This window comes from Ailuropoda melanoleuca, chromosome 12, assembly GCF_002007445.2.
Source record: "Ailuropoda melanoleuca isolate Jingjing chromosome 12, ASM200744v2, whole genome shotgun sequence".
Taxonomy (NCBI): Eukaryota; Metazoa; Chordata; class Mammalia; order Carnivora; family Ursidae; genus Ailuropoda; species Ailuropoda melanoleuca.
Genome location: NC_048229.1, coordinates 34,822,876 through 34,834,356, shown reverse-complemented (window position 1 = coordinate 34,834,356; position 11,481 = coordinate 34,822,876). Strand labels below are relative to the sequence as shown.

The following is an 11,481-nucleotide window of genomic DNA, read 5'->3' as shown; positions in this document are numbered from 1 at the left end:
TAAATGTCAGTGTCCCCAAGGAGCCAGAGTATATAACTCAGGGGACATGGGTGCCAGTCCGTGTCTGGGTGCCAGTCAGGGGCCCCCATGAGTTGAGGACAGCCAGGAAGGAGACTTCAGGTATCATGGAGCTGAGGCGGTGGCCTCAGCAAGTGGGAAGCCTTGGGGGACACTGGCTTTGGGGGGTTCCTGAGTTGCTCTCGGTGATCCCTGTCTGCCCTCCCACCTGCAGGCGGACAAAAGATGAAGCCAATGAAGAAGGCATGTGTCGGCCTCCCGGGTTCTGGCAGTGGCGGCAAGTCCCCACTAGCCACCCGGGCCAAGGCCCTGCGACGGCGAGGGGCTGGGGAGGGAGACAAGCCAGAGGAGGAAGACGAAGAGACGCAGCCGCAGCAGCAGCATCCGGGGCCAGAAGAGGCTGAGGAGGGTGAGGAGGAGGAGTCCGAGCGGGGCCCTGCGGCTGAGGGGCTGCCCCCGGAGCTGCCCTCTGACGACCCGGCAGCCCCAGGCCCTGCTGAGGACCCCAAGGTAGAGGGGGAGGCGAGCCGCTGGGAGCCCTCTCTCAGCCGGAAGACGGCCACGTTCAAGTCTCGAGCGCCCAAGAAGAAGTATGTGGAGGAGCATGGAGCCGGCAGCGGTAGCAGTGGGGCGGCCGGGGCCCCTGAAGAGCGGGCACGGACCCCCGAGGAGGCCGGCACCCTGGGGGTCCCTCCACGGCCACCCACCTCTACCCGTTCCTCTTCCACCGACACAGCCAGCGAGCACTCAGCCGACCTGGAGGATGAGCCAGCCGAAGCTTGTGGGCCAGGCCCCTGGCCCCCAAGTGGCACCAGTGGTGGCTATGATCTGCGGCAGCTGAGGTCCCAGCGGGTGCTGGCCCGGCGTGGTGACGGCCTCTTCCTGCCGGCCGTGGTGCGCCAGGTGCGCCGAAGCCAGGACCTGGGGGTACAGTTCCCTGGGGACCGGGCCCTGACGTTCTACGAGGGGGTACCCGGCGGCGGTGTAGATGTGGTTTTGGATGCCACGCCGCCGCCGGGTGCCGTGGTGGTGGGCACAGCTGTCTGTACCTGTGTGGAGCCCGGGGTGGCTGCCTACCGTGAGGGTGTGGTGGTGGAAGTGGCCACCAAGCCAGCTGCCTACAAGGTCCGCCTCAGCCCCGGCCCCAACGCCCAGCCGGGGCCGCCGGCTGCCCTGCCGCAGCCCCCGCAGCTGCCACACCGGGAGCCTGAGGAGGCTGTGTGGGTGGCACGCTCCAGCTTGCGCCTGCTGCGGCCCCCCTGGGAACCTGAGGCCCTGCCGAGGAAGCCCCCTGCGGGCCCCGAGGAGGAGCAGGCTGAGCCAGGGGGCGCCCTGCCCCCCTGCCCTGCTGCCCTGGACCCCAAGCAGCCTGAGGATGCTGAGGTGTCGAAGATCAGCTTTGGTGGCAACCTGGGGACTTGCGAGGAGGGCGAGGAGAAGCACCCGCCGGCCCTGGGCACACCGGCCCTGCTCCCGCTGCCCCCGCCCCAGCTCCTGTCGCCGCCACCCAAGTCCCCAGCTTTCGCGGGCCCGGGCCACCCTGGGGAGCAGCCCTCACCCTGCCAGGAGGGGAGCCAGGGTGGCAGCCGGAGCAGCAGCGTGGCCTCTTTGGAGAAGGGGGCTGCGCCAGCCGCCCGGGCCCGCACACCGCTGACCGCCGCCCAGCAGAAGTATAAGAAGGGTGACGTGGTCTGCACGCCCAACGGAATCCGCAAGAAATTCAATGGCAAGCAGTGGCGCCGGCTGTGCTCCCGAGATGGCTGCATGAAGGAGTCTCAGCGGCGGGGCTACTGCTCGCGCCACCTGTCCATGCGAACCAAGGAGATGGAGGGCCTGGCGGACAGTGGCCCTGGTGGGACCGGACGGCCAGCAGGCGTGGCGGCGCGTGAGGGCAGCACCGAATTTGACTGGGGTGACGAAACATCGAGGGACAGTGAGGCCAGCAGCGTGGCGGCCCGCGGGGACTCGCGCCCACGCCTGGTGGCTCCTGCTGACCTGTCCCGCTTTGAGTTTGATGAGTGTGAGGCGGCCGTGATGCTGGTGTCGTTGGGCAGCTCTCGCTCTGGCACACCCTCCTTCTCTCCCGTGTCTACGCAGTCGCCCTTCTCACCTGCCCCATCGCCCTCCCCGTCGCCACTCTTTGGCTTCCGCCCCGCCAACTTCAGCCCCATCAATGCCTCACCAGTCATCCAACGCACTGCTGTCCGCAGCCGCCATCTGAGCGCCAGCACCCCAAAGGGAGGCGTGCTGACACCACCAGACCTGGGCCCCCACCCACCGCCGCCTGCCCCCAGAGAGCGCCATTCTTCTGGCATCCTACCCACCTTCCAGACCAACCTGACCTTCACCGTGCCCATCAGCCCCGGGCGGAGAAAGACCGAGCTGCTGCCCCACCCAGGGGCCTTGGGGGCCCCTGGCGCAGGGGGCGGAGGAGCCACCCAGGACTTCCCCAAGAGCGACAGCCTAGACTCTGGTGTGGACTCCGTGTCCCACACACCTACACCCTCCACACCGGCTGGCTTCCGGGCTGTGTCACCTGCCGTGCCCTTCTCCCGCTCCCGCCAGCCCTCGCCATTGCTGTTGTTGCCCCCGCCTGCTGGCCTGACCTCGGATCCTGGGCCTTCTGTGCGCAGGGTTCCTGCTGTGCAGCGGGACTCACCTGTCATTGTTCGCAACCCCGACGTGCCGCTGCCCTCCAAATTCCCTGGGGAGGTGAGCACTGCTGGCGAGGCGCGGGCAGCGGGACCTGGGCGGGGCTGCCGAGAGACCCCGGTGCCCCCTGGGGTGGCCAGTGGGAAGCCTGGCCTGCCCCCACCTCTGCCAGCCCCCGTGCCCATCACCGTGCCTCCAGCTGCGCCGACTGCCGTGGCCCAGCCGATGCCCACCTTTGGCCTGGCTTCTTCACCCTTCCAGCCGGTGGCGTTCCACCCCTCACCTGCTGCCCTATTGCCCGTCCTGGTGCCCAGCAGCTACACCAGCCATCCTGCCCCCAAAAAGGAAGTCATCATGGGCCGACCTGGGACAGGTAAGAGATGCGGGTGGAATGGCTGGGTGAAGGCTCATTTGGGACGGGGCCACTGGCAAACTGGCTCTCCAGAGAGGTGAGCTCCCCACCTTAGGAGGGTCTCAAGGGGAGATTAGCCTCCTGTCTGCATAGATGTTTCAGCGGAAATTCACACGCCAGGCAAGGGACTGGACTTGGAAGGCTCAGTGCAGTGTTTCCAGAGGCCTTCTGTTGGGAATGCACTCTAAGGACTCTGTTAGTGAGCAAACCTTTCTGAGCTTTGGGAGCTGGGCCCCCACAATCCTGATGGGGTAACAGAGGAACAGAGTCAATAATCGTGATGACAGCTGCCATGTCTGGAGGACTGGTGGGGGCATCACCATGATAATAAGCATTGAGTGTGAGTTATCTCCCCGAACCCTCATCACACCCTGTACTGTACCGTGGTCTGTTCTCAGCCCTTTGGAAATATTCACTCCTTTTGCCTTCACAGACCTAACAGGCAGGGGCTAGGATTATGCTCATTTAGGGGCAACTGAGGTCAGGTTAGTGACTTGCCCTGGATCCCACAGCTAGTAAATCCTGGAGCCAGCCTGCAAAGCCAGGCCGACTGGCTCGTCCCTGCTGGGCCCCAGTGCCGGGTTATAGATGGGAAGATGGAGGCTCCAACGGCGCCTTCTGCCTCGGGGTGGCAGGATCCGGACTGGAGTGCTCACCTCATGCCTGTGCTCAGTAAATATCACAGGTGCAGTCAGTGCCGTGGAGGGGAGCTGGGGGTGTGCTGGGCAGGCCTCCAGGTGTGAAATCCAGTCTGGCTGCCCTCAGGAAAGGGCGTGTAAGCCAAGAGTTGAAGGATGAGTTGGAACCAGCAAACGTGGGGCTGGAAGAGCCTCCTAGGAGGCCAGAAGGAGCACAGCTGAGGAAAGCCATTATGGCCAGAGGGCTGAGGCCAAAGGTGGGGAGAGCCAGAGGCCAGGCCAGGTTGGGCCTTGTTAGAGCAACTGTCAGAGAGGGTGACCAGTCACCAGCCCCTTCCCTAGCATCTTCTCCTTATCGATTTATTAATCCACTGTTGTCTGAGTGCCCTGGCCCTGTGCTAGTTGGTGCTGAGGACACAGGTCTGCCCTCACGGCTCACAGTCCTGGAACAGACAGATCTGTCCCCAGACAGTGAGCATCTGGAGTGGGCAAAGCTGGAATGGGGGAAGCAGAGGGAAGAGTTTGGGCAAAGGCCTGGAGGCCAAAGTAAGTATTTGAAGGAAGTGGAATCTGCAAAATCAAGGGCTCTAGGCGATGGTGGGAATGCACGGCTCTCTTGATGAGCAAGGGTCAGATCCCCGAGGGCCCTCAGGAGAGACTTGGGAACTTTATCTTGAGGGCATTAAGGAGCCGTGATAGGCTTTGGGCTGATCTAACCACACCTGTACCGAGGAGGGTGCATTCCAGTGCCTGAGACCAGAGACAGGGAGACCAAGGAGGAAGGAGGCTGCAGTGGGGATCTGGGTGGGAGCTGGGACTATGGCAGAGGCTGATGCAGGAGGGAGCCCGGGCCCTGACCTCCCGGAGCTCCAGCCCAGACCCAGGGCACAGGGACACGGGCTGTGCTTGCCCCTCAACTCATATACTGAGGTTGGGAGTTTTGTGTTTTGCCCTGCCCCCAGCATTTTTTATGGTTGTTAGTGTAGTTGATAGGAGCAAAATTCCGTAGAAATGGGCACAGCAGGGATTTCTGTTCTTAGCCAGATGAAGAAAGTGAAGCAGAAGGACTCCACCTAGAACTATCCTCCTCTCCCCCACCCCACATGCCTACAGCCCCCGACATTCATAGCATTGTGTCACATGACCCGCACTGCTGGCGCCTGGAGGGGGATGGCACTGAGGCAGGTGACCCAAGGCCTACCAAGGCAGACCCAAGAGGGGTACCTGCCACCATTTTCCAGATGAGGAAAAGCGACAGAAAAGAGTCCTGATTGAGGTCACTCAGCCAGGGAGGGTCAGGACTGGGCCTTGAACCAGGTCTCCCAATCTCCAGATCATGGGCTCTCACCGCCAGGAGCTACAGCTGTCATAATTTTTTGAGCACCACCCATGCATGCGCGTGGTACACGGGTCTGTAAGTGCCGCCTGAGCATTTACTCGCTGAATCCTCACGACACTCCAGGGGGCCAGCACCATTAGTATTTCCAGTGTTGAGAGGAGGAAACCGCGCCCCAAGAGGTTAAGTGACTTGCCCAAAGTCACTCAGCTAGGAAGACGGAGAGCCAGGATTTGAACCCAGGCTGTCTAGCTCCAGAGTCCAGCCTCTTAAGTACTCTTGATGACAATAACAATAATAGTAACAAGTCTTTTATTAAGCATTTACCACATGCCCAGCCCCAGGTGTGGGGTCATCTCATCGAATCCACCTGATGCTATGCAGTAGGGATTACCAGCCCAGTTTGGGGGGTGGAGGTGGGGGTGGGGTGGGGACTGAGGTTCAGGGAAGGGAGGCTGCAGGCTGTCTGGTCGTCAGAACTTGTCCAGTGCCTGTCCTGGCGGTTCTGAGCAGCGCCTCCCTAACAACACCCATGCTGAGGTATCCAGGCTGCCCTCAGGTTCCCAGCCAGCAGGTCCTTTTGTTCTTCTCCCAGAGGCCTCCCCAAGCCCTTGGGAGGCAGGCACCTTGGGGCCTTCTGCCTCTGAGGCCCAGGTAGGGCAGACCATGCCCAGTGGCATAGTGAGGCCATGGTCCTGTCCCTTTCTGCCAGCTCATGCCAAGGCCTGACCCTCACTCAGGGCAGCAGGTGTGAGGGGGCGGCCTGGGACAGCTTGCCTGCTCCTGCCCCCTGCCAGGCATTTGCTTCCGCTGGGGGACGTGCCGGGGCAGGCGGCCCAGCATTCTCCACATTCTGTGCATGGCCGGGCCAGCCAGCTGCCATTGCCACCTCCCTCTGACTCTTCCCGCCTGCTCCCCGGGAGAGGAAGCCGCCCCAGGGCCTGCAGCCCCAGCCCAGGAGGCCAGATGTCTCAGCCCCATTCCTGGCACGGCCTCCTTTCCAGCTCCCAGCTTCCGCCTGGCTTCCCCGTACTGACAGGCAGTGCCCCCTCTCCTGGGCCTCTGTCTGCCTGCCTTTGAGCCACCATGTGTCTCTCTGTTTCTCCCTTGGGTCCCTACATCTGTCTGTCTAGGTCTCTATTTCTGGGCCTGAGTCTCTCTCTCTGGACTTCTGTCTCTTTCTCTCTCTGTCTGCCTCTCTATATCTTTCTTGGTTTGTCCCTCCCTAGACATCAGTCCTTGTCTGAGCTTTCATCCCACCTTTCTTCTGTTTTGGCCCCCTATCTTGGGATTCTGTGTCTCTGGCCCTCCGCTGGCCCTCCCCTGGCCTTCCTCCCCCTCCTCAGACAGACTTGCTACTCCTCTCCTAGCCCCTCCCCTCCACCCTGTGCACATCAGGTGCTCCATCCCTTTGAGTCAGTGGACAGTTGCTAAGTACTAGAGAGTGGTGGGAGGTTGTACAGGCCTGGGAGCCCCTTCCTGTTCCTTGACAAATTAACTGCCCACCACTGTCCCTGAAACGTGCTGAGAGGTGTCAGGAGCCATCTACATCCAGGCACCTGTTCCCAAGTCAGGCAGGAAGGCGGGGGCTGCATGGGCCAAGCTAGGAGATCCGGTTGTAGGGGAACAACAGGAAAGCAGCTCCTGTGCCCACCCACCTGCTAGAGGGCATGACCCAGATCACCCCTACCACCCCCTCAATGCCTTGCAGGAGACACAATTGGTAGCAGCTCCATTTAATGGAGTCCCACATGTAGTAGGACTTCAGACACTATGCTTGGCCAGGTGGGGAAAATAAGGCCCAAAGAGGGGCCTAGGTTCTCCTGACTCCCCAAATCCAGATTCTGCCAACCAGCGTTTCTGTTTTGTCTCAAATAGTGAACCCCTTCTCTCCCACCAGAAGTCCCTCCTCGTCTCTCCCAGGCCCAGGCTGAGCAGCCTTGGGCCAAGTGGGTGGGGAAGGCAGACATGGAAGCAGGCACAGGCAAGGACGAGCAGAGGGAGGTAGAGTCTGGGGAAGACAGAGGACAGACAAAACTCTGTGGCTCATTGCAGAGTGATGAGGGAGGTACAGGTACGCTTCTCAGTGGAAGTGTCGTTTGAGCTGAGGAATGAGTGAATTTCAAGAGTCAAAGAAAGGGGTGTTCCTGGCCAACGCAATAGGAACAAAGGCCAGGAGGGGTGAAAGTGCATGACCTCGCAGTGGCTAGTGGAAGCTGGAGCTGACACTAGAGCCCAGGATTGGCAGAAGTGTGCCAAGGAGCACAGGTCTAGCCAAGCCAGCTTGAATGCTGGTCAGTGAAGAGGCAAAAGTTTAGAGCAGGAGAGGGAAAAGGTTAGATTTGGATGTCAGAGATCCCTGGAGACTGCCCTGGAGAGGAAGGAGGCCTAGGCTGGGAAGAAGAGGATGATCTGCCCAGGAAGAGAAGAGAGGGGCCTTTTTGAGGTAGCTGGAGTCTATCTTAAGAGACTTCGCGGAAGAGACCCCAGCACAAGGAGCTGCGAGGGGTCAGGCTGCCTCCTGGCGGCGGCGGCGGCGGCGGGCGGGCGGCANTAATGGCTCCATTAGTGGCCGGGGGTGGGGAGAGGCGCATTAGCGGCGGCGACGCGTCTGGCTCCCATTACCACCGGCGGCAGCGGCTGCACCGCAGGCGGCTGGACCCTAGCCGGCCGCGCCGCCTCCTCCGCCCGCACCCCGTCCCCTGTTCCCGCTCCCCACGGGGGCCAGGGAACCCCCGTCTCCCTGTTTCCGCAGAAAAGCTGATTGGGAGGCCAGGCAGACCTGGGTTCAAATCCCGACCGTGCCACCTCCTGACTGCAAGATCCTATCCCCCTCTGAACCTTTTTCTTGCGAAGCAGCCGGGGAAACGGGGTGCACCCGGGGCTTTGCAGATCCGGCCGGTACCTTGAAGGCCGCGCCCAGCCCCCGTCCGTACCGAGGGGCGCGGATTCCCGCGCCCCAGGGGTAGGCCCCGGGCGTCGGGCCTCCGTCTTTCCCATTGGCCGCCTACGCTCCTGCCGACGCTGATTGGCCGTGACCACCCCCCCCCCACGCCGCAGCGCCATTAACCCTTAAGCGGCCGCGCCCTCCGGCTGGGTGGGGGGCCCCCCCGCAGACAGCGCGGGTGCCAGCTGGCAAAAAAAAAAAAAAAAAAAAAAAAAAAAAAAAAAAAAAAAAAAAAAAAAAAAAAAAAAAAAAAAANCCGCCCCTTTCTACCCCCAAACCTACATGCCCCCTTCCGTCCTATCCCGTCCGTCTCCCAATCCCTGGGGACCCTCCCCCACGCCTCTCGCCTGCCTCTTTCCCTCCTAGTCCCTCTGCCTACCCCAGCCCCACTCACACTGACTCACCCCGGCGCTATTTTTAGGCCCCCATCCCTCCCGAGCCGCGCCAGCCCAATTCTGGGCTCGTTCCCCAGGCAACCCTGGCCGTCGCCGACGCCGCCCGGGGTGGGTGGGTGGGTGGGTGTGTATGTGGAGAGCGGGTGAGGGGAGCTGGGGACACCGGGGGTAAGCCAAGGCGGGGACCTGGCCTGTAGAGCAGGGTGGGGAGCCGCGGGCGACAGGGGCGCGGTGCCTCTTGGGCGCAATAAACGGGCCCGTGAGTTCAGAGTGTGTCTGCCTGTCCCTCAGACTGTCAGCATCCCTGGCTGTACGCCCCAGGCCTCTGGGCAGGCCTCAGCCTGTACCGGCCTGGGTGGCAGTTGGTGTCTCTGTCTGGGCTCCCTGTCCCCGGGCTGCGGGTGGGGTAGTGCTGTGGGGGATGTTTGGCGCCAAACCTTTTGTGGAATTGGTGATGGGGTGGTGCAGGGGGTGGCTGCACCATATAGTTCTGTCCGGTACCTGCCTTGAGTGAAGGGTGGTGTTGCACCCCCTCTCAGATGGGGCTGGGGCCCTGGTTTGGGAAACCTCCTCAGCCTTTTCCAATTAGGGAGGCCCCAGTTAGGGTTGAGGATGGCTGGAGAGATGGAGCTGTCTGGGGTTAGGACCTGCTCCCTCTTCTCCACTTCTAATCACCCCCACCCAGGGTTCCTCCACTCTGAACAATAGAAGCTAAGTATAGGGCTGGCCCAGTGCCCAGGGCAGGGGGGCCCTTCCCGCCTGGATTCCGGCCCCTCCCTGCCAGGCTGGGTCCCCACTTGGCTGTACCCTACCCTGTAAGGGGCCTCTTCCCATCCCTCCTATGTGGGCACTGTGTCTTCTACCAGATGTGCAACCCTCCCAGATGTGTGGGGCCCTCTTTCCCTGCTGTGCCAGGCCTAGCTCTTTTTCTTACCCTACAGAAGTGGGGGAGCTGGGGGCAGTGTTTCTCCAAGCTCTGTCCTGGGCTGTGTTGCAGTAGGGAAGGGGTTAACTTGCCAATAGGTGACTCACCGGTGGGGAGAGGAGGGGGCAGCGGTGGGGAGATAGCGGGCCACATTGATTTCAGCCTTGATTTCAGCCTCACATTGCAGTCCCTGGGGCAGTGAGGTAATGGAGGGTCTGAGTCTGGGGCTGCACAGGGAGGAGGGGGCAGTCACCTAATAGTCCCTCCAGTGGCCCCCTCCAGGCTCACAGCCAAGTGTCTGGCCCTGCAGTCTCTGGAGGTCAGAGGGCTATGGACCTTCCCTTCCCCTCTGGGCCCAGATTACCGGTTTCTGCCCCCTTTCCATGCCTTCGGCTCTGTCAGTGGACGGAATAGGCTGGAAAGGGATTTGTTTGTGCTTGTCGCTGACTCCACCTGTGTAGGAGCCCACTCTTTGTCCATCTGAGCTTGTGCAACCTTTAAAACCTGCCTGAGTGTGACCCCAGGCCTCTGCCTCTACTGGATGTGACCCCAGGGCCCATCCTGGGTAATCCAGAGCCTCTGCCTCCCTGGTGGGCCCCAGACCCTTGCATGTGTCTCTGTGTGTGCTCTCTGGCCTTTCTGTAGTTCTCTCTTTATCACTGTCTGACCATATTCCCAAATGTCTGGGAGTGTCTGCCCAGGGCCACCCCGAAGGTTAAATTTTCGGTGGTGGAAAGAACAACTGAGTTGGAGCGCTGGGCTGTTAGGTTCTGGAGGCATGATCTTGCACAATTTATTGTTTCTCTGAGCCTCATTTTCTCATCTGAACAATGGGCGTAATAAAGTGTACCTCCCTAGTGGCTGTGAGGATTCAGTGAGGAGTATAATACATATCAAGCTCCCAGCACACTGAAGCCCCAGTGTTCATTTCCTTTCTTCCTCCTGGCCCCTTTCTGGAAGGGGTGGCTCCCAGCCTAGAGTGGTAGGGCCAGCCCACAGTGGTGCTCTGTGCCCCCCTCCCCCCCGCCTTACACTGTGAGATAGAGGGTCCCAGGTGGCTGCTAAGTGTCAGGCCAGTGAATGGCCATGGCGCTCTGTATTCCTGGGGGTCCAGGGTACTGAAGTAGTGCTCACTGGGGTAAGTTTATATAGTGTGTGGGGGTCAGTACGATGGCGTCTGTGGAGTTAGCTTGTGTCGGGGATGGGAGGTGCCAGGGAGGCCACATGAGAGTGTGTGAAGATGGAAGAGTGTGTGTGGTTGTGTGGGAGGGACGTGGGGTGTGTGTGTGTGTGTGATGGACAAGCAGTGGTGATGAGATGTGTGAGATAATGTTGCCTGTTTGATATGTTGTTTGTATGATGATTCATGTGGGCTGGCAATGAGAATATGCGTTGGTGAAGCACGTATGACAAGGCGTGTATGAAATGGGTGATGTGGAGGATGGGTGAGAACGAGTGTGTGTATTATGATGGGTGGGGAGTGATGGACCAGGAGTGTGGGAGGTAGTACATGCATGTGAGCAGGTGTTCAAGGTGTGTGACTTCGTGTGTGACAGTGTGAGTGTAAGGCAAAGGGTACATGTGACCGTGGGGTGTGTATGAGATAATGGGTGTGGCAGGAAAAGTCTGTCTATGGGAGGGGTGTGTGTGTGTGTGTGTGTGTGTGTGTGTGTGTGGTGGGGGGAAGAGTCTGCTGGTGTGAGAGTTGGTGAGGGCTCGGGGTGGCTCGCGTAGCCCTACCGCGCAGTTCCTCTGCCCTGCGGAGCCATGCGCGATCAGGCGGGCGTGAGGGAGGCGGGGCAAGCCGCGCGTGAGCGTGTTCCTCGCGTGGACTGGACACACGTAGCACCACACACAACCCCGGGGCCTCCGCAGCGCGGTGCCGCGAACCGCCCCCCTGGCTCGCTGCCTTTACTGCAGTGCGCCCTCCCTGCCACCCTCCTCCCGCGGTCCCGCCCCAGGCCGGCTTGGGGCCAACCGGAGCCCGCCCCGCCCTTCCCTTATTTGCATATGACTGACGTTCCCCCGGGGCGGCCAATGGGGGCGGGCGCGGCGGGGCCTGACCCGCGCGCGGCGGCGGCAGCCAATGGGCTCACGCGCGGGGGGCCGGGCTTGCGCGGAAGGCCGCGGGGGAAGCGGGGAAGGGGCGGGGGGAGGT

At 61.4% G+C, this 11,481-nt stretch overlaps 1 protein-coding gene across 1 annotated transcript in view; it reads left to right on the top strand.

Moving 5' to 3' along the window:
* Nucleotides 1–232: 232 nt before the first annotated feature.
* Nucleotides 233–11,481, top strand: part of CIC (capicua transcriptional repressor) — an 18,297-nt gene continuing 7,048 nt past the window's right edge. Inside the window, exon 1 of the mRNA XM_034639008.1 lies at nt 233–3,119. Within this exon, the coding sequence (XP_034494899.1) occupies nt 244–3,119 (2,876 nt within the window). The 5' untranslated portion in view covers nt 233–243. The remainder of the gene's footprint in view (nt 3,120–11,481) is intronic.